At 40.6% G+C, this 21,993-nt stretch overlaps 1 protein-coding gene across 1 annotated transcript; it reads right to left on the bottom strand.

Moving 5' to 3' along the window:
- Positions 1–12,638: 12,638 nt before the first annotated feature.
- On the bottom strand, positions 12,639–20,398 carry LOC104877856 (extensin-like). The gene is made up of 2 exons (XM_010647041.1): positions 19,976–20,398; positions 12,639–12,647 (listed from the first exon to the last, which is right to left on the bottom strand). The coding sequence occupies exons 1-2, from the start codon at positions 20,396–20,398 to the stop codon at positions 12,639–12,641; spliced, it is 432 nt and encodes a 143-aa protein (XP_010645343.1).
- Between the last annotated feature and the right edge of the window lie 1,595 nt (positions 20,399–21,993).

Genomic DNA, 21,993 nt, shown 5'->3' with positions numbered 1-21,993 from the left:
AGCTAGAACTGAAAAAGATGCATGAAGTGCAAGCTGTTGCTGAAACACCAGTGCAAGTAAAGCCATGTTCTATTTGTCAATCTTATGAACACTTGGTGGAGGAGTGCTCTACAATTCCAGTTGCTAGAGAAATGTTTGGAGAACAAGCAAATGTCATTGGACAATTCAAGCCCAATAGCAATGCTTCCTATGGCAATACTTACAACTCAAGTTGGAGGAATCATCCAAATTTTTCATGGAAGCCAAGAGCACCTCAGTACCAATAGCCGACTCAACCATCTCAACAAACTTCAAGTCTTGAACAAGCAATAGTGAATCTCAGCAAGGCTGTGGGAGATTTTGTTGGAGACAAAAAATCCATCAATTCTCAACTCAGTCAAAGAATTGACATTGTAGAGAATACTTTGAATAAAAGGATGGATGGGATGCAAAATGACTTATCTCAGAAGATAGATAATCTCTAATACTCAATATCAAGGCTCACTAATTTAAACACAGTGCAAGAGAAGGGTAGATTTCCTTCTCAACCTCACCAAAACCCTAAGGGTATCCATGATGTGGAAACTCATGAGGGAGAATCTTCACAGGTGAGATATGTTAAAGCCTTGATCACTCTAAGGAGTGGTAAAAAGGTTGAGTCACCAACACCCAAGCTATATGTTGAAGAGAAAGAAGAAGAGACAATGAAGAGGGAGGAAATGAAAGGAAAGAAGAAAGATATCAGTGAAGGGAAGGAGGACCATGATTCAACAGTGAATGCAAATCCAGAGAAAGAGCTTATTAAGGGAGAATTGATGAAGAAACACACATTTCCATCTTTTCCTCAAGCTTTGCATGGGAAAAAGGGGATAAAAAATGCATCAAAAATCCTTGAAGTATTGAGGCAAGTGAAGGTCAATATTCCATTGCTGGATATGATTAAGCAAGTTCCAACATATGCAAAGTTCCTAAAGGACCTGTGTACTATCAAAAGAGGGTTGAATGTGAATAAGAAAGCCTTCTTGACTGAGCAAGTAAGTGTCATCATACAATGTAAATCTCCTTTGAAGTACAAAGATCCGGGATGTCCTACCATTTCAGTCATGATTGGAGGAAAGGTAGTGGAAAAAGCTTTGTTAGATTTGGGAGCAAGTGTGAATTTGTTACCATACTCTGTTTATAAGCAATTGGGACTTGGTGAATTAAAGCAAACATCAATCACTCTATCTTTAGCTGATAGATCAGTGAAAATTCCAAGGGGGATAATCGAGGATGTTTTAGTTCAAGTTGATAATTTCTACTATCTAGTAGATTTTGTTGTGCTTGATACTGATCCTTTTGTAAAGGAAGCTAATTATGTTCCTATCATCCTTGGAAGGCCATTTCTTGCTACTTCAAATGCAATCATAAATTGTAGGAATGGACTTATGCAACTCACTTTTGGCAACATGACACTTGAGCTTAATATCTTTCATATGTCTAAGAAGCTAATTACTCCAGAAGAAGAAGAAGGTCTAGAGGAGGTATGCATTATTGACACTCTAGTGGAGGAGCATTGTGATGAGAATATGCAAGACAAGTTGAATGAAAGCCTTAAGGATCTTGAAGAAGGGTTGACTGAACCCGCTGATGTGCTTGCTACTCTACAAGGTTGGAGGAGGAAAAAAGAGATCCTACCTTTATTCAATAAAGAGGAGGGACAAGATGATGTAAAAGAAGAGTTCCCAAAGCTCAATTTGAAACCTTTGCCCATGGAGTTAAAATATATGTACCTGGAAGAAAATAACCAATGTCCTGTTGTTATATCTTCATCACTTACTGGTCATCAGGAGATTTATCTACTTAAAGTTCTTAAGAGGTGCAAGAAAGCAATAGGATGGCAAATATCTGACTTGAAAGGGATCAGTCCTTTGGTTTGTACACATCACATATATATGGAGGAGGAAGCTAAACCAATTCGTCAACCTCAAAGAAGATTGAATCCTCATTTATAAGAAGTGGTGCGAACTGAGGTACTGAAGCTACTTCAAGCAGGTATTATTTATCCCATATATGATAGCCCTTGTGTGAGTCCTACTCAAGTGGTACCAAAAAAGTCAGGGATTACTGTGGTTTAGAATGAAAGAGGAGAAGAAATTGCTACACGCCTCACTTCAGGGTGGAGGGTGTGTATTAACTATAGGAAATTGAATGTTGTGACAAGGAAAGATCATTTTCCACTCCCGTTTATTGATCAGGTGCTGGAGAGAGTCTCTGGCCATCCTTTCTATTGTTTCTTGGACGGGTACTCAAGGTATTTCCAAATTGAAATTGATATTGAAGATCAAGAGAAGACCACTTTCACATGTCCGTTTGGAACATACGCCTACAGAAGAATGCCTTTTGGCTTATGCAATGCATCTTTTAAGAACCGCTTCCAAATTTACTAAGCATTCTTCAAATGTACCTCCATATATGGTGATATCATCCATGAAAACCTCCATAATTCGCTCCACCATATCACTGAAGATACTAAGCATACATCTTTGGAATAATGCAGGTGCATTACATAAACCAAAAGATGCATTGAAAAAGACTTGGTGCTTAACTGGGAGAAATGCTATTTTATGGTACATCAAGGAATTGTCCTTGGCCATATCATCTCCGAGAAAGGCATTGAAGTTGATAAAGCTAAGGTGGAACTTATTGCCAAATTGCCATCCCCAACCACTGTAAAAGGAGTAAGGCAATTTCTTGGCCATGCAGGGTTCTACAGGAGGTTTATACAAGACTTCTCTAAACTTTCAAGGCCTCTTTGTGAACTTTTAGCTAAGGATGCTAAGTTTGTCTGGGATGAAAGATGTCAAAAGAGTTTTGATCAATTGAAGCAATTTTTGACAACCGCTCCAATAGTGAGAGCTCCTAACTGGCAATTACCCTTTGAAGTAATGTGTGATGTCAGTGACTTTGCTATAGGAGCTGTACTTGGCCAAAGAAATGATGGGAAGCCCTATGTGATCTACTATGCAAGAAAAACATTGAACGAAGCTCAAAGAAACTACACAACTACAAAGAAAGAATTGTTAGATGTGGTGTTTGCTTTAGACAAGTTTCGTGCTTATTTGGTAGGGTCTTTCATCATTGTTTTCACTAACCATTCGGCCTTGAAGTATTTATTGACAAAGCAAGATGCAAAAGCAAGGTTGATTAGATGGATTCTTTGTTACAAAAGTTTGATCTCTAAATCAGAGACAAGAAAGGAGTGGAGAATGTGGTAGCTGACCACCTTTCAAGGTTGGTTATAACACACAATTCCCATGTATTACCTATTAATGATGACTTTCCTGAGGAATCACTTATGTTGCTAGAGAAAGCTCCTTAGTATGCTCATATTGCTAACTATTTGGTTATTGGTGAAGTTCCAAGTGAGTGGAAAGGGCAAGACATGAAGCACTTCTTTGCAAAGATTCATGCTTATTATTGGGAAGAGCCCTTCCTTTTCAAGTATTGTGTAGGTCAGATCATAAGGAAGTGTGTCCCTGAAGAAGAGCAACAAGGGATCCTCAGCCATTGCCATGAGAATGCATGTGGAGGCCACTTTGCCTCTCAGAAAACAGCCATGAAGGTCTTGCAATCAGGGTTTACCTGGCCATCGCTTTTCAAAGATTCCCACATCATGTGTAGGAGTTGTGATAGATGCCAAAGACTTGGGAAGCTTATGAAAAGAAATCAAATGCCCATGAACCCCATCCTTATAGTTGATCTTTTTTATGTTTGGGGTATTGACTTTATGGGACCTTTCCCAATGTCTTTTGGTAACTCTTATATATTAGTGGGGGTGGACTATGTTTCCAAATGGGTGGAGGCAATCCCCTGTAAACATAATGACCACAGGGTGGTTCTCAAATTTCTTAAGGAGAACATCTTCTCAAGATTTGGGGTGCCCAAGGCCATAATCAGTGATGGAGGTACTCATTTTTGCAACAAACCTTTTGAAGCCCTATTAGCCAAGTATGGAGTGAAGCATAAGGTAGCTACACCTTATCATCCTCAAACTTCCGGGCAAGTGGAGCTAGCAAACAGGGAAATCAAGAACATACTGATGAAAGTGGTGATTACAAGCAGAAAAGATTGGTCTATTAAGCTTCATGATTCATTATGGGCATATAGAACAGCTTATAAGACTATTCTTGGCATGTCTCCCTATCGTCTCGTCTATGGCAAAGCATGCCATCTCCTTGTGGAAGTTGAGTATAAGGCTTGGTGGGCAATCAAGAGGTTGAACATGGACTTGATCAGAGCTGGGGCAAAGAGGTGCTTAGATCTTAATGAGATGGAGGAATTAAGAAATGATGCTTACATCAATTCCAAAGTTGCAAAACAGAGGATGAAGAGGTGACATGATCAACTAATCTCCAACAAAGAATTTCGGAAAGGACAAAGAGTCCTACTCTATGACTCAAGGCTCCATATCTTTCCTAAGAAGCTCAAATCAAGGTGGATAGGTCCTTTCATTATTCACCAAGTACATCTCAATGGAGTGGTGGAATTACTGAATTCCAATGGCACAGACACCTTTAGAGTCAATGGTCATCGCCTCAAGCCATTCATTGAGCTGTTCAAGCCAGAAAAGGAGGAAATTAACCTCCTTGAGCCACAAAAAGCCTGATTAGAGAAGGGTTAGATGGACTTGGTTTCACCAAAGTCCATAATTTTGTTAAATATGTTAATTTTTAAGCTTTGTAAATTATTTGATTGTAATTTTGGTCTTGAATTATGTTAATTGTAACTAATTTAATCTTTTTCAATGATTAAAATCAGGAGAAATTGCAAGAAAATCGATCTCCGCTGTGAAATCATTTCGCAGCCGCCTTGCACCCTCTACGAAAACCCTCCTTGGCACACGAGTGCCATTTCGCAGCCGGGTACACCGTTTCGCAGCTGCGAATTGCCTGCGATTTTTTCCATGCCTGGAGAGCCACCGTTTCGCAGCCGAGGCACCATTTCGAAGGGTGTTTCGCAGCTGCGAAACCCCTCTTTGGCACACGAGCGCCATTTCGCAAATTTGTACACCTGTTTCGCAGTTGTGAAATGGGCTGCGAAATCGATGCCGAATTTCCCCTCGCTGCGAAAACGCCTAGCTGCTACGAAATCCGCGCCTCCTCGTTGCAAAAAAACCCCTCTGCTGCGAAAAGGAACAGTGACCCTTCATGTTCTTTTTAAACGGTATAAATTCCATTTTTCCTATTTTAAAACCGTTATTTGAACTTTAAAAAGTTGCCAAGAGGAGCCAAGCCAGAGCACCCTCTCGTCTGCCTCCTTCGCCTGAGCAAGCCGCGCGCATTTCCATTCTTTTCCGCTGACATCGCCATGGCTAGAACACAAGGAGCAAAGTCTTCGTCTCCATCGACTCGCCTGAGAATCCCAAGAGGCGCGCCTGTCCAAGACTCCACCTCTGAGCCGTTGCGGCCTCGCCTCGTTCCACCGCCAGTCAAGAGCGCACCTACCAATCCTCCGGCCAGGCGCTATAATACAAGGAGATCACTTACTATTGTCGGTGCGAGCTCTTTCAAAGGCCAAAAATCAGGTACCGGTCTCCCAATGAAGAAAGCAAAGGTCTCAGAGCCAATCGATCTGACTGAGTCCTCTTCGGAGCCTGAATCAGAGCCTACGCCATCTCCACCGCCTACCAAGAAGCCTCAGCCATCTCAGGCGCCGGCAAGAGAATCTCAAATTCCCTCGGATATGACTCCTGAGGAAGCCATCAGACGCCCCATGGTGACATAGCCGCCAATTGTAGGAAATCTGGATTGCAGAGCAAGGCCACTTCATTTCGAGCTCTGTTTTGATATAGCCACCTTCAGAATTCAGCCTGAGCTCAGGGAGTCATTTCGTGTGCTACAGAGGTATCGTATGGAGCATTTGCTGACTCCTAGGGATTTTTTCTATCCCTGAGTGGCCTTGGACTTCTATCAGTCCATGATCACAAACCAGGTCCGTGATCCTACAGTCATCCATTTTACCATAGATGGACAACATCGGATTTTGGGAGCTCGGCATATAGCAGAGGCACTCCATATCCCCTATGAGCCAGCACGTCCAGAGGATTTTTGAGCCTGGACTCGCCTTTCTCAGAGTGACATGGTTCATACTCTGTCTAGAGAGGCATCCTCACGCCATTACATCCTGAGGAAGGAGCTCCCCCCAGCATGTTCTTCACTGATGCACTCCTGCGCCATAACATTTTTCCACTTCAGCATTGGGTGCAGAGGAGAGGAGTGATGCTGAGGCTTTGTTTAGGATCTCTGAGGGATACTTCTTTGGCCCTCATCATCTCATCATGGCTGCTCTTCTATATTTTGAAGAGAAGGTGCATCAAAAGAAGCTGCTCCGAGCGGATGCCATTCCACTCTTCTTCCCCAGGCTATTATGCCAGATATTGGAGCATCTGGGATACCCAGCAGACCAGCTTGAGCGTAAGCATTTTTGTCGAGAGATTTTTACTCTCGACAAATGGACCAATATGACAACTTATGGTGGTGCAGACCAGGGAGCACCAGCTAGACCAGAGCAGCCAGAGGAGCCAGTCGAAATACCTGCTGACACTCAGCCACCTGCCCCTGCAGTAGCCCCTAGTCAGACTACACCAGAAGTTTCATCATCTGCTCCTCAGGCCACACCACAGCCTTCCCCTGTCATTCCACCTTCATCAGCATCATCTTCTTCAGCTGAGCCAAGGGTAGCTATTCCCATCATCGAGTATAGAGGCCTATCCCACACTTACCAGGCATTGGCCACTTCCCAGAGCATTCTCACTCAACATATCACAACCCTTCGTTCTCAGCAAGAGCAGATTCTTGCCACTCAGGCCCAGCACACTGCCATCCTGAGGCAGATCCAGCGTCATCTCGGCATTACATCAGCTCCTGAGCATGCCACTCCCAATCCACCAGAGCCATCACAGGCCCCTCCTTTTGTTGATCAGCCTATGTCTCATGAGGAGCCTCCTACAAGAGAGGCAGCTGAGCCATCATTTCCACAGCATCATCCACCAACCATCTGATCATTTACACATTTCCTTTATATTTCTTTTATGTATTTCGTTTAAGTTGGTCTTTTATGAAATCCCATCATTTTGATAATATATATATTGGGATTACTTGTATTGCTTATTTTCCACCTGTACTCACATGAATTAAAGTAATACAACTTTAGCACTTTTTGATCACTCTTAGCATTATTTTATTCTTATTTCCTCTACTCACATCTTTTATTCTTTTTGAAACATGTGGTTTCTCCAATCAATATTTGAAATTGATATCCTTCAGGAGGTACCACTTCATCCCTATAATCTCAATCGCTCATGCCACATTGAGGACAATGCTCAGCTCGGTTAGGGGGAGAGTGGAAGAAGGAAGTTTTTTGTTACTTATGCTAAGTTATTTTGGTAATTTAGTTGATTTTTGCTTAAGCTCCATGGTTTCTAAGGAAAAATTTTCAAATTAAAATGGGAGAAACTGAACTTTTGTTTTTCACTTGACTTAGAGTTTGGATTATGCTTACTAAAGTTGTTCAATTGTTGAAGCTTCTACTGAATTCAAGTTTAGTTCTTCCACTTTAAGCTATTCACACACTGTGCACAATAGATTCCGATTATAAGATGAAAAACTATTTCCCTCTTAACTTAGGAAAATTTTAAACTTGGTACCTTTGACCGCATTTAACAGTGTTAGGACACCTTATAAAAGGCCAATGAGCCTTTGAAAGAAAGAAAGAAAAATGTTTGCTTGCCTTGAAACCCAAGCAAGGTATGAGGGGTATATGGTGAAAATCTTTAAAACCTGGTGCCCTAAGCCTTCATTGGTTGGGAGTCACCGACCTCAATGCTCGTTACAAGGGTGAATAGGTGGAGTTTAACATATTGTAGGTGCTTAGGTATTAAAATTCATTCTCAAAAGTCTGGGGTAAAATCTTAGGAGTTAGTGGTTGAAAGATCCTTAAAGCTTGATGCCCTAAACCTTAATTGGTTGGGAGTCATCGATGGACCCCCGTTACATGGACAAGTTAGAAAAGAATACCTTTAAGCCTTGCAACCCTAAAAAAAAAAAAAAAATGGTGAAACAAAAGGGTGCGTTCTTAGCCTATTGAATTTGGTCAGTTTGCTAAGTGTTGAAAAGAGCTAGGTTGGGGGGAGAGATTAGTTTAGCATACTATATTCGGAAACTATCATCTCACATTTAGACTTTTGTGGAAGAGTTAAGTTTGGTCCTTTGGAAGTGGAAATGATTTTAAAGCTTTAATTTGCATAATGTCTTCTCTATATCAATGGTGTTTAGCAAAGTTTTGATAACTCATGTTGAAATTTGAGTTTCTATTTCTTTAATGTTCCATGTGGGAGTATGATCATCATTCCACTTAAAAATTTTTTGGAAGTGATAAGCATGATCTTGTAAAGTTTATTACTTTTTTAGTACTTTTTATTTTTATTTTTCTCTCCTTCATTGCTAAGGGACTAGCAATATGTCGATTGAGGGGAGTGATTACTACTCAAAAAGTGCTATTTGATAGCTTGTAATTAACTCTTTTAAACACTTTCGAGTAGTAGTTATCACCTTTTAATCCAATTAACATATTAAGGACCTTTGCAAGCATTTCTAATCAAAGTGTGTAAGTTTTGGTGTTTTTGTTAGTAATTTGATCACCAAAGCAATCCAAGATTGAGGAGAGTTCTTTGGAATCCATGGCAAAGCAATGGAAAGCTCAGAAACATGAATAATCAAAGCTTTAAAGTCCTTTGCCATAAGCAAATCCGGAATGCAAGGAAGGGAAGCAAAGAAGAACCAGCCATGAAGCATTCTTAATGACAGTCATTTCAGCCACTTTTGGAGCACTTTCTGAAGTTCAATTTATACATGTTATATGTCGTTTTGAAGCTTAGGAAGTCAACAATCCAATGCTTCAAACGGTGCGTGATTTGGAGTTGAAATGAAGGAGTTACAACCATTACAAGCAGATCACTCCAAGCTAAAGGAAGATTTTTGCACGGCTGCGAAATCAGCCTTTGGCTGCGAAAATGTTGTCCTTTTGCTGCGAAATTTTTGCAGCCATTTTGTACAGTGCCGCGGTGTTCTCCTAAAGCTTCCCGACCGACATTTTGAGATATTTTTCTTTAGATATTTGATGTCTAAATCCCCAAACTCTCCTTGTAACCCACCTATCATAAGATTCCTTAGTCTTTAAGCAAGAATAAAGGGTAAATAAACCCATATTTAATGGTTGTAAGTTTCCTAAGAGAGGGGACGGACGGAAGAAAAGCTTGTACACAGACGCTTTGTATAATTTTGAAGGAAGTAAAAATACAGAGCTTTGCTCTGCCTTACCTACTCAATTTGATTGTATTTTTCATTTTACTAGCTAAACAAGCTCTGAGGAAGTTTCCTCAGAGAATGAGTGGCTAGACTCTTAGTTCCTTGGAGCTAAGGTTGCCGGGAAAGGTTCCAAGTGCAAGAATTAGTAGCTTTGTGGTTGCAGCCATTAAAGAAGAGAAAGTGTGATCCTTTAATGATTTCTATGTTTTTAGTTAACTTAAAACACCTTCAATTCACTTGAGCCAACACTTGGTAAGGCAAGTGATCTCCGTCCATGGAGATGCACTAGTTTACCTCTTGCGAGCTTTTGGGAAGTGACTTGACGGTAGGATTTTCTAGAATTGCCAACACTTGGTAAGCTTTGGACTCCAAAGAGACATCCATTAGTTATCTCTTGCGAGCTTGAGAAGGGAAGTCCAAAGTTAATGATCACCTTGAATGGCAAATGCTAGGTGAGAGGCACAAGCCATTGCAAGTTGTATCAGTGAGAGGGGATTAGAGCTGAAATCCATTTAAAGGATGCATCTGTACAACACCGATTAGAGAATTGACTATATCTTAATTCTCTAATGCGAGGAAATTAACCAAATGACCGGAGCTCTGTTTTTGCATGAGGAACCTCCCCTGTGAACCTAAACCTCCAAGGAATTTTTTTCTTCATAAGTAATTTCCATTACTTTCTTTGTAGTTAGCTTGAAACAAAACCTCATTCAACCAAAGTTTGTGTTTTATTTCTTAAGCTAACCTTGAAATGAAAAAGCACCAAATTAACTTTGAATTGATATGAGTTGTGAGTTGAAAACCCTTCCCAGTGAACGATCTTAGAGCCACTATGCTATACTAGCTAAAGCTAGCCTAATGCATGGTGATATAGGTTATAAATTTTGTTGATTACTCCTTCAATCAAGGAGCACCAGCTGGACATCAATCAGTTGAGACACCAATTGGGCATGAATCACTTAATAGAATGAAAAATATCCACTTTTTGCAACTCAACTTCAGAAACTGACAATAATGGGTTGTGAAGCTAGTTATAAGGTTGTCGTATACATTAATATGTCCATAAAGAAATATATATAACTGATTTTGTACATTTTCCTATTGCCAGTGATTGCTACGGACTAACTAATTAATAGTTGCCATTTCAATTTAGGAGTGACACTCTTTTGAGTGCTTTTGCTCCTAAGTCATTGTCTCGACCTATCCTACCACAATTCATGATGGATTTACATTGTGTATATCATCAAGGGCCAAAGCATGGGACTGACCATTGTACTGCTTTGAGACATGCCATCTAGGCCTTGATTGATCAGGGTTTGGTTCACTTGGGTTAGCCGAGTGTAACCACGAACCCATTGCCAGCCCATACTACACATGTAGTTGCTCCTCCGATCGATGGCATACATTTCATTGACCTTGTTGAGTTTGATGATCATATTCACATGCTGAGTTGTGACAAGTCAGAGTTGGAGCCCATAGTAGTGGATGGGATTAATGAGGTAGATGGAGTGACTTTGGGCCAACGGATACTCATAGTATTTAGATTGGTCCCCGATGTTACATCAGTATAGACGAACACTATTGAGCCATTAATTTTCCCATGTTACAATGTTCAAACTCCATTTGTTTTGATCTCACCTATTGTTGAGGTTCATACTCCAAATGTAGGGTAGTATGATAACAACCCCTCTACTGTTAGATCTTTGGAGAGTACAACCTCTCATGAGGAGGTTAGAAGTGAGGACGATGAAATTATGAGACAATTGTAGAGCACTCAGGCTTGTATATCTATTTGGAGCCTATTGGCATTTTCTAGCACCATAGAGATGCTTTGATTCAAGCTTGGAGTCAGATCAGGGTCAAGACTACCACTACTCCCAATGGGTTGATTCACATAATGATAGTTGGCAGAGCCACTTGCATTGTGTTTTCAGATGATGACTTGCCACTCGAGGGTTCAAACCATACATGTCTGTTGTACATCTCGGTTGGTTGTTCAGGCTACTGAGTCCCATTTGTTCTTTTAGACAATGGCTCAACCCTGAACATCTATCCCTTAGCTACTTCTATTGCCATCGGTTATGCACCTTCAAACTCTGTTCCCTCTACTCAAACGGTCAGAGAGTATGATAGCACTAATAGAAAGGTTATAGGCACTTTGGAGATCGAGTTATTGATAGATCCGACCACATTACCTACTCTGTTCCAAGTTTTGAGGATTCTCACATCCTTTAACCAACTACTAGGTCAACCTTGGATTCATAAGTCTGGAGCCATTTCTTATTTCCTTCATCAAAATGTGAAGTTCATTCATGATGGAAGGGTCATCACGGTAGACTCCATTGTAGATATGTTTGCCTCTTCAAGCCAGTGCTTCAGATCAGCCATAGTAAGGATGACCTATTTTTGACTGGGTTCACATTTTCTGAGGTGCAGACTCCTAAGATTGAGGATTTTTATACAGACTTCGTGGCTATGTCATTTGATCAGCACAATAGTACAGTGGTACTTGACATGATGGGGTTAGGGTGATGTTAGTATGGGCCCAGTGAGTTTATAGATGTCATTGATCATGATGTACCATTTGGACTTGGGTTCATTCCCACTGAGGTTGATTATCGATACATGGTGTGACTGCACAAGGAAAGGGTAAGGGCCCGATTGTCTCACACACCATTTGACTATCCTGTTCGCCATATAGCATGAGTTTGGTGGACTATGTGAGGCCACTAGAGCTATAGATGCATTCAGAGGGGATTGTTAGTGGACTCAGTGTTGTTCAAGAAGCTGATCTTCAACATATTGTCCATCAGCTTCAGTTAAGTGATGGAGCTCCTGGCATTTCCGCGTTTGCATTGACCGTCTTGACATCTCTAGATCATATGAGCCTTTTGACACTCTATTTCATGGAAGAGGTCGTTGAGTATGGGACATTCGTTGAGATTGGGGACAAAGTAGATGGAGTTGTTCCACACAACGAGTACATTGATGAGATGCTCGCAATGGGTATGAGTCAGATTGATGGAATAATTTGGCCTGAGCTTGTTTTACCAGTTGATCTCTTCGGGGTGTCTTCTATCAAGGTTGCTGAGGAGATTTAGACTACTCCTACTCTAAAGCTTTCAAAGGATGCTATGGTTGTTGATGATTTATTTGAGGGTACTATTGGCCTAGTTGGGGGAGCGTTTGACTTTGTGGACCTACCTCTTTCATTTGATGTTTTATCGGGATTTGTTTCTCGTTTTGACAATGTTCATGATTTTTCATTTATGGATTTGAGCATTTTCGAGTATTTACTTATCTTTTGTGATATCACTTTATCTGCACCCCATTTACCCACATCACAAGTATTTGATATAAATGATGAGATTGCACAACATGATTCAGATGAGGACTCATCTTCTACTTTTGATTCGAGCCTCATTGATTAGAGAGTTTATCCCCGCTATAGGAGACATTGAGATCGTTGATTTCAGTACAACAAACTAGCATAGAAAGTTGAGGATGAGACTGGATTTATCCATAGATGAGAGAGATAGCCTCATCTAGTTATTCGTATCATATTTGGACGTTTTTACATGGTCTTATGAGGACATATCGGGCCTTGATCCATCTATACTCCAACATCGCTTACCACTTTTACCCCATGCCAAACCGATTAAGCAGAAGTTGAGACAATTGCACCTTTCGTTGGAGTTTGCAAGTGAAAAAGGATATTCAAAAGCTGTTCAACGTGAGATTTTTATGAGTGATCGAGTATCCCAAGTGGTTGGCCAATGTCATCCCTATTCCTAAAAAAGACAACAAGATGAGAGTTTGTGTTGATTTCCGAGATCTCAACAAGGCCAGTCCTAAGGATGATTTTCCTCTCCCACACATTGACATGCTAGTTGATAGTACGATAGATCATTCAATGTTGTCCTTTATGTACAGGCTTTTCGGGTATAGTCACATCTTGATGGCACTAGAAGACATGAGAAGACATCCGTCATTACTAAGTGGGGTATTTACTACTATAGAGTGGTACCATTTGGGCTGAAGAATGCAGGAGCTACATAATAGAGAGCAGCGACCACCCTTTTACATGACATAATGCATCAAGATGTCGAGGTTTATGTAAACGACATGATAGTGAAATCCTGAGATAGAGCAGATCAACTGACATCTTTTGAGAGATTCTTTGAGATGATCAAACAGTTCAATGAGACTGAATCCCAAGACGAGAACTTTTGGAGTACTTCTAGGAAGCTATTAGGATACATGGTCAACGAGAGAGGAATAGAAATGGATCCAAATAAGATCAGACTCATTCTTAACATGCTTACACCAAGGATTGAGAAAGATATCAGGGGTTTCTTGGGTAGATTGCAGTATATCAGTAGATTCATTGCCAGATTGACTGACATTTGTGAGCCCATTTTTAGACTCTTGAGGAAGAGTCAGCCTATTGTTTGGGATGATCAGTGCCAACGCGTATTTGAGAGGATCATGGAGTATTTATTGTTGCCTCTAGTTTTGGTGCCTCCTACACCAGGTTGTCCCTTACTCCTATACTTGTCAGTCTTGGACATAGCCTTAGGATGCATGTTAGCTCTGCTCGATGATTCGAAAAATTATTTAAGTAAGAGGATGCTAGATTATGAGATGAGATATGTTATGATTGAGTGCTTTTGTTTGGCACTAGTTTGGGTTACTCGGAGACTGAGACATTACATGACAGAGTATTCAGTGCACTTGATATCCTGTCTAGATTCCCTGAGATATTTGTTTGATAGGCTTGCTTTGATTGGTTGACTCAAGATGGTTGGTACTCTTGACTAATTTCGATATTCATTATGTTACTTAGAAGTCTATTAGAGAAAGCATTGTTGCGGATCACTTAGCCTCATTACCAATTTCTGATGGTAGAACTATTGATGATGACTTCCTAGATGAGGATATCACTACTGTGACTAGCTTGTTAAGTTGGCGCAATTACTTTGATGGTGCAGCCAACCATTCTGGATACGAGATAGGTGTTTTGTTGATATCCCCTCATGGCGACCACATTTCTAAATCTATTCGTTTGGCATTCTCCGATCAACACCCTTCCAAGAACAATATCTTTGAGTATGAGGCTTGTATCTTGGGATTAAAGACAACCCTTGAGCTCGGGATTAGATAGATGAAGGTTTTTGGTGACTCCGATTTGGTATTAAGGTAGATTCAGGGCGACTAGAAGACTAGAGATGTGAAGCTTAGGCTTTACCATGCATACTTGGAGCTATTGGTTGGGAAATTTGATGATTTGAGATATACACATCTACCTAGAGAGAATAACCAGTTTGTTGATGTCTTAGCTACTCAAGCTTCCATGATTGAAATTCCTGTTGATACCATTGTTCTTCCTTTACTAATTGAGTCGAGATCTGTTCTTGCCTATTGTTGCTTGATTGACGAGGCAGAGTTAGATTATGTTTCGCCTTTGTATCATGACATATACCAGTTTCTAAGATTTGGTACATATCCTGAGGTCACCACAGCTAGAGATAAGAGAGCATTGAGACAGTTAACCACCTAGTTTGTGATTTGAGAGGAGACATTGTATAGATGATCAGCTAATGGGATGTTACTATTGTGCTTGGATTGCACCTCTATTGATTGAGTGATGAAAGAGGTTCATGCGGGAGTCTGTGAACCATATATGGAATGGCATATGTTAGCCCGTAAGATCATGAGGACTTGCTATTTTTGGTTGACCATGGAGAAAAACTATTTCCAGATTGTTCAGAGATGTCCAGAGTGCCAGATGCATGGGAACCTCATTCATGTGACACCTTGAGAGTTACATGCACTAACTTCACCATGGCCATTCTCAGTATAAGGTATAAACATCATTGGGAAGATTTGGCCAAAGTCTTCCAGTGGTCATGAGTTTATCTTGGTTGCCACTGATTACTTCACTAAATGGCTGGAGGCTACCTCATATGTGAGATTAACATCATCTAAGGTCGCTAGTTTCATTAGATCACACGTTATCTGTCATTATGGAGTCCCTCATGAGCTAATTTTGGATAGAGTAGTGCATTTCAAGGCAAAGGTTGACACCTTATCATAAAGATATGGTATCCAACATCTTAAGTCGTCCGCATATAGGCCATAGACTAAAGGAGCGGTAGAGGTTGCAAATAAGAATATTAAGAGAATCTTAGGGAGGATGGTTGAGACTTCTAAGGATTGGTTAGAGAAGCTCTATTTTGCATTGTGGGCTTATTAGACTTCTTTTTGCACTTCTACAGGAGCCACACCCTATTCCTTTGTGTATGGTATGAAAGTAGTGCTACTAGTTGAGATAGAGATGAGTTCATTGAGGGTAGCATTGGAACAGCAAATTTCAAAGGTAGATTGGGCTCATGCTCGATTAGACCAACTCAATCTCTTATATGAGAGAAGATCGAGGGTAGCAGACCATGTTTATGCCTATCAGTGGAAGATGGTTCGTGCTTTCAAGAAGTGGGTTAAGCCTAGGCCATTACAAATGGGTGACTTAATCTTGAGGGTCATCAGAAGATTGATTAGAGATCCTAGAAGAAAGTTCAGACCTAATTGGAGTGGACCTTATTTCATTAGGAGTTGACCCTAGTGGGTGTCGCATGGTTGATGGATCTAGACAGGAACCAATTCTCAAAGTCAACAACCAATTCTCAGAGTCATCCAATTCTCACAGGATGGGTGGTCGTCATTTCTGTTAGCCACATGCCTTATTATCCCCCTTTTGACATATAGACCATTGCTAACCCATTGAGCCTCACATGTGCATCATAACCTTTCTTTTTTATTATCTTGCTTACAATTTTACAACAGGATAGGGGCTCTTTAGTGTATGCATGCTTTGTTTAGGAGTTTCATGAGCCTTGAGCTTATGGGTGCATTCTTCTCATTATTTTTCTATCATCACGTTGCCATATTTCATCATATCTCATTGGTTGTGTTCTTCATTTTTTTTTTTGTTATATTTGCTACTTGTTCTATTTCATCTTTTCTCCACCTTGAATGGTGATCCTCCTTAGTTCATTACATGGAGGATAGTCACATCATTTCCATTATTTATCCCACGGGCGTTGATCCAAAGATCCTTAGTTTGAGAAGGTCATCTCATTAGAGAGAGTTTATGATACTTTAGCATTTGAGAGCATGTTGATTCGATGCCCAGCCGGGTCTTTTAATCAAAAACATTTATAAAACCTATGACCTTATACTGGCGTAGCAAAGCTACTATAGTATAGCAGTTCTAGGGTCGAACTCAGGGATGGGTTTTCACTCTATCAGTGACAGACTCTAAATTAGAAATTGATTCTGATGATTTCCTTTAGCACAAACTTGAAATTTAAAAGAAAATAAAATTGTTTTGAAAGTGGTGATTTAAACTAAACTCACATAGAACTAAGTAAAAAGTGGAAGAAAGAAAGTCTCCCGGAGCTAAAGGTTGCTAGGTTCAAGTTCCAGATGCAAAGTGGAAAATTCCGGATTTTTCTCCTCGCATTGGGGATTTAACCTATAGTTATTTCCCGAACCGGTATAGGTTTGAAAATGAAGTTTTAATCCATAAAAAGTCACTAGAGATGGTAGTCAAGGTCCATTAATGGCTTAAGACACTATGGGCTATCACCTTGAATCACTTTCCAATGGCTCGTACATGATAACTAATGGACTGATATGGATCTAGCAATAAGCATCCACAGAGACCTTAAGCTTACCATGTATTGGCCAGTCAAAGTGATTCTAAGGGATTTAAAGCAAAACTTTAGATTTAGAAACCATTTATGGACTCCAACTACCTGAATTTAATGCACGGAAACTTTCCACCTTTTAATCTGGACTTTTCACCTAGCTTCCTTTACTCCAAGAAACTATTGGTTTAGCCTCTCATCCTCTGGGAAAACATCCTCAGAGGGTGTTTGGCTTCCAAGAAAATAGAAACTTAACACAATTGTTAGAAACGATTGCAAGGGTCCCTAACATGTTAATTGGGTTAAAAGGTAATAATTACTACTCAAGGGTGTTTAAAAGAGCTAATTACAAGCTACAAAATAGCATGTTTTGAGTAGTAATCACTCCCCCCAACCGACATATTGCTAGTCCCTTAGCAATTAAGGAGAGAAAAACTAAGCAAACGTAATAATATACATAAAAGATGTCATGCAATTCATTCCAAAAAATAATTGAGAGGCATGACTGATATCCAAACACATCTCACCTGGTGAACTAAAGATATGAAGATTCAAAATGCAATAGGAGTTGTCAAAGCTTAAAACTTAAACAAAAAGTACAAAGAGTGGAGATTATGCAATTAAGTATCAAAAGAATCTCTACTCTCAAGGTTCCAAATCAAACTCTTCCATAATAAGCTAAGTGTTAATGAGATTAGCTTCCGGATATAGTATATACAACTATCCTCACCCTCCAACCTAAGCTTTTCTCGAACATTGGCAAAATTAATCAACTCTTAATAGGTTAGGAACGCACCTTCTTATTCACAATTCTTTTTACTCACTAATCTTAACCAATTCACCTATGTAGCAAGCAGAGGATCGATGACTCCCAACCAATCAAGGTTTAGGGCATCGGGTTTTAAAGGCTTTCGCCACCCCTTCAGATCATGCTTAGGTTTCAAGGAAAGAATAGAAGCTTATTCTTTTTTTTTTTATTATTATTATTTTTATTTATTTATTTTTTTCAAAGACTCATTGGTCTTTATGAGGTGTCCCAACACTATTAAAGAGAGGTTAAGTAATGAACCAAGTCAAAATTTTCCTAAGCTTAGAAGGTGAGAAAGTTTTACATCATATATCCGGGATCTAATGTGCACAGTGGTGTAAAGCTTGAAATGGAAGAAGAAAGTTCGAAATCAAAGAGGCTTCAATAGATTATCAACTTTGAAAGCATAAAACAAACTCTAAGACTTAAATAATTAAGTTAAAACTCGGCTTATCCTATTTTATTTTTGAGAAATTATCTTTAACAACCATAGAGAATGATTCAAAAAACTTTTAAAAATTTTAAATTTTAAGCAAAAATCAACTAAAATACCAAAATAACTTAGTATTAACAACAAAACTTCCTTTCTCAAATCTCCCCCCAACCAAGTTGAACATTGTCCTCAATGTTTCGAAAGCGATTAAAAATAAAGGGAGGAAGTGGTACCTCCTGAGTGAGACAAAGTCTGAGTGTAAAGGAGGTATGGAGTACCTTAAACCACATGTTCCAAGGACAAAAGAGTAATGAGAAAAGGGAATATAATAAAAAAGGATATATATATATTACTTGTAAAAGAAATATACAATGTATGATTTCAAGTAATACTTCCAATCCCAGTTTATAACACATGCAAAAGATGGGATTTACAAGTCTAAAATAAAAAAAACAAGTAAAATATAAAAATATCAAATATGAGGGGTGTCATGTGATGGCTCTGCTCTGATCTCCTCCTCTGGTATGGGCTGCTCAGTTGGTAAGCTCTCCTTATCTGGCACTAGAGGCTCGGATGGTGCAGACCTATCATGCCCAAAAGGTGTCTGCATACTCAAATGCTGCTGAATCTGATGAAGGATCGTGGTATGCTAGGCCTGAGTAGCAATGATCTGATCTTGGTGTGCCCGAATAGTGGCCATATGGTGGATAATAGAATCCTGAGCAGTGCTCAGTGTCCGCAATGAACGCTCTAAGCCTCTGAATTCCGTAAGAGAAACGGTGACAGTGGGCTCAAATGAAGGAGGAGGTGCTGGGGTAGCTGGCATGACTGGTGGAGCACCCGAAGTGATAGGAGAAATAGGATGTATAGGCTCAGGAATATGCTCTGAGGAGTGTGCTGCAGGGGCAGGAGGTGTGGTCTCTGTGAGAATCTCATCCTGCTGGGCCTGAGGCATCTGCTCATCTTGGGGTAGCTCTGGAGGTGCAGGCACAGCTAGGGCTCCCTGGGGTGCAAAGTAGGCTACCAAGTGATGCCATTTGTCGAGAGAGAAGTCCTCTCGGCAATGGCGGCGCCTCTCAAGACGGGGCTGTTCAGGATAGCCCAGGTGCTCTAAAATCTGGCAGAGGAGCCTCGGAAATAGTAATGGGATGCCATCTACCCTTTGAAGCTTCTTCTGATGGACTTTCTCTTCAAAATGAAGAAGAGAAGTCATAATCAAATGATGAGGGCCGAAGAAATAGCCCTCAGAAATCCTAAATAACGCCTCAAGTATAGCTCCTCGCCTCTGAACTTTGTGCTGAAGGGGGAAAAGGTTGGCACGCAGGAGCACATCAATAAGGAGCATCCCAGATGGAAGCTCTCTCCTAGTCAACACTGAGGCTGTAGAAGTCCCCCTGGACAAAATGCGGACCATGTCACTCTGAGAGAATGAGGACCACTCCCTGAAGTCTGCCTGAATCACAGGCTCATAAGGTATACGGAGGGCCTCAGTAATGTGACGAGCTCCAATGGCACCCTGGCGTCCATCTATGGTAAATTGGATGAGGGTAGGATTACGGAGGCCTCGAGTAGTCATAGATTGATAAAAATCTATAACTACTCTGGGATAGTAGAATTGCCTAGGAGTGAGAAGATCCTCCATGTGATACCTCTGTAGTAGTCGGAATGAATCTCTGAGCTCTGGCTGCTGTCTGAGGGCCTCTATATCAAAGTAGGTCTCGGAATGGAAGGATCGATCTCTGCAATCCAAGTTGCCCTCTATCGGTGGTCCGGCTATCATGGGACGCCTGATAACGGTCTCAGGAGTAATCCTCACAGGAATCCGAGAGTCCTCTGTAGGTGGCTCTGGCTGAGGTGCGTGGGATGGTTCTCTAGGACCCGAGAACTTGGTTCTCTTCGCTGGTGGCCGAGAAACAGAGTTCGTGGCTTGATCGGCTGGTGGCACAGGGTCCGTGGGTGGTCTCCTGGTGGGGTATCGGCGCTGAGAAGGGGCTTCCCCCTCAGATGGGGGAATGGTCGGGGCCTGAACAGATGGCGAAACTGCGGCTCCCATGGCGGCTTGATGTGGTCGAGGTGTCGGTGAGGATGGGGAGCCGGAAAGGCCTCCTCTGGTCTTCGCCATGGCCGAAATGGAGGTGGGTGACTGTTCGGGATTCCAGAGGCTTCTCAGCTGGTTCGTGGGGGAGTCCTTTGAGCTTCTGGACTTCAAGGGATTATATAGGAATGAGGTTTAGGGGGTTTTTTATGTTTTAAAATTTTCCAAGGCAACCGAAAAGTCGTTTTTGGACGTTAGGCACAATTTCGGGGGTAAAATTTTAATTTAAAAGTCCGTTGAAAATTTTTTTGGAACTTAAAATTTTACCGTGCAAAATTTTCGCACCTTGGTCTGCAAATTTCGCACCTTGAAATTAGGTGTGTGAAAATGGCACCCCTTTAACTGAGGATTTCACACCTTAAAATGAGGTGTGCGAAATTTTCGCACCTTGAAATCAGGTGTGCGAAATTTTCGCACCTTGTTTCGCACAGTGCGAAAAGTGGCTTGAGGTGTGCGAAAATGACACTCGTGTGCCAGGAGGGGATTTCGCACAGTGCAAAAATTTTTGCACCTTGCACAGTGGTGTGCGAAATTGGTTTTTAGGGAATTCGCACCTTGAAATCATTTTTCGCACCTTGAAATAAATTTCGCACCTTGGTTTTGGGGTGTGCGAAAATAGCTCCCTTTGGACCGAGGATTTCGCACCTTGGTTTTGGGGTGTGCGAAATTTTCGCACCTTGGAATCAGGTGTGCGAAATTTTCGCACCTTGAAATCAGGTGCTCTGTTTCCTTGGTTTTACTCCCCTTTCTTGCTTTTGAAGAGTTCTCCCCATCTTTCATGATTTTTTTCTGAAATTTATCATCAAAATTGACTTAAATTAAGACAAAATAAACTAAGATTGAGGAAAAATTATAATAAAAAGAAATAAAAATAATGATATAACTATAAAATTATAACAAAAAATTCATGGACTTATTTAGCCCATGATACCCTGCTTTCCCTCAGAGTTGTGGTGGTTCAAGGAGGTTGATCTCCTCCTTGTCTGTACTGTAAGGCTCTATGAATGGCTTGAGACGATGACCATTAACTTTGAAGGTTTGATTGCCTGTGGGATTGAATACTTCCACCACTCCATTGGGGTGTACTTCATGAATTATGAAAGGACCCGTCCACCTGGATTTCAATTTTCCTGGAAAGAGATGAAGTTTAGAGTCATAAAGCAAAACTTTTTGTCCTTTGGTAAAATTTTTCTGATTTACCAACTGATCATGCCATTTTTTCAATCTTGCTTTTGCAATTTTTGAATTGAGGTATGCATCATTCCTCATTTCCTCCAATTCATTCAAATCCAAACATCTCTTTAACCCGGCTCTTGTCAAATCCATGTTGAGCTTTTTGATTGCCCACCATGCTTTATACTCAATCTCTACTGGAAGATGACACGCTTTGCCATAAACAAGGTGATTCGACTCATGGTAGCTTAGCTTTAAAGGCGTATCAACAAAATTTATACCTTGAATACTATTACTAAAGTAGCCAAGCTACTATAGCATAGTGGTTCTAGGATCGTTCACTGGGAAGGGTTTTCGCAAACACAAGTGATATTCAAATTAGGAAAATAGGTGATTTTCTTATGGATGTTAGCTTTAAAAGAAGATGTAAATGTTTTAGAAAGATTTAA

Source organism: Vitis vinifera, chromosome 9 (genome assembly GCF_030704535.1).
Source record: "Vitis vinifera cultivar Pinot Noir 40024 chromosome 9, ASM3070453v1".
NCBI classification, from domain to species: Eukaryota; Viridiplantae; Streptophyta; class Magnoliopsida; order Vitales; family Vitaceae; genus Vitis; species Vitis vinifera.
Note: the sequence above shows the minus strand (reverse complement) of the source record. Positions and strands in the feature narration are given on the sequence as shown.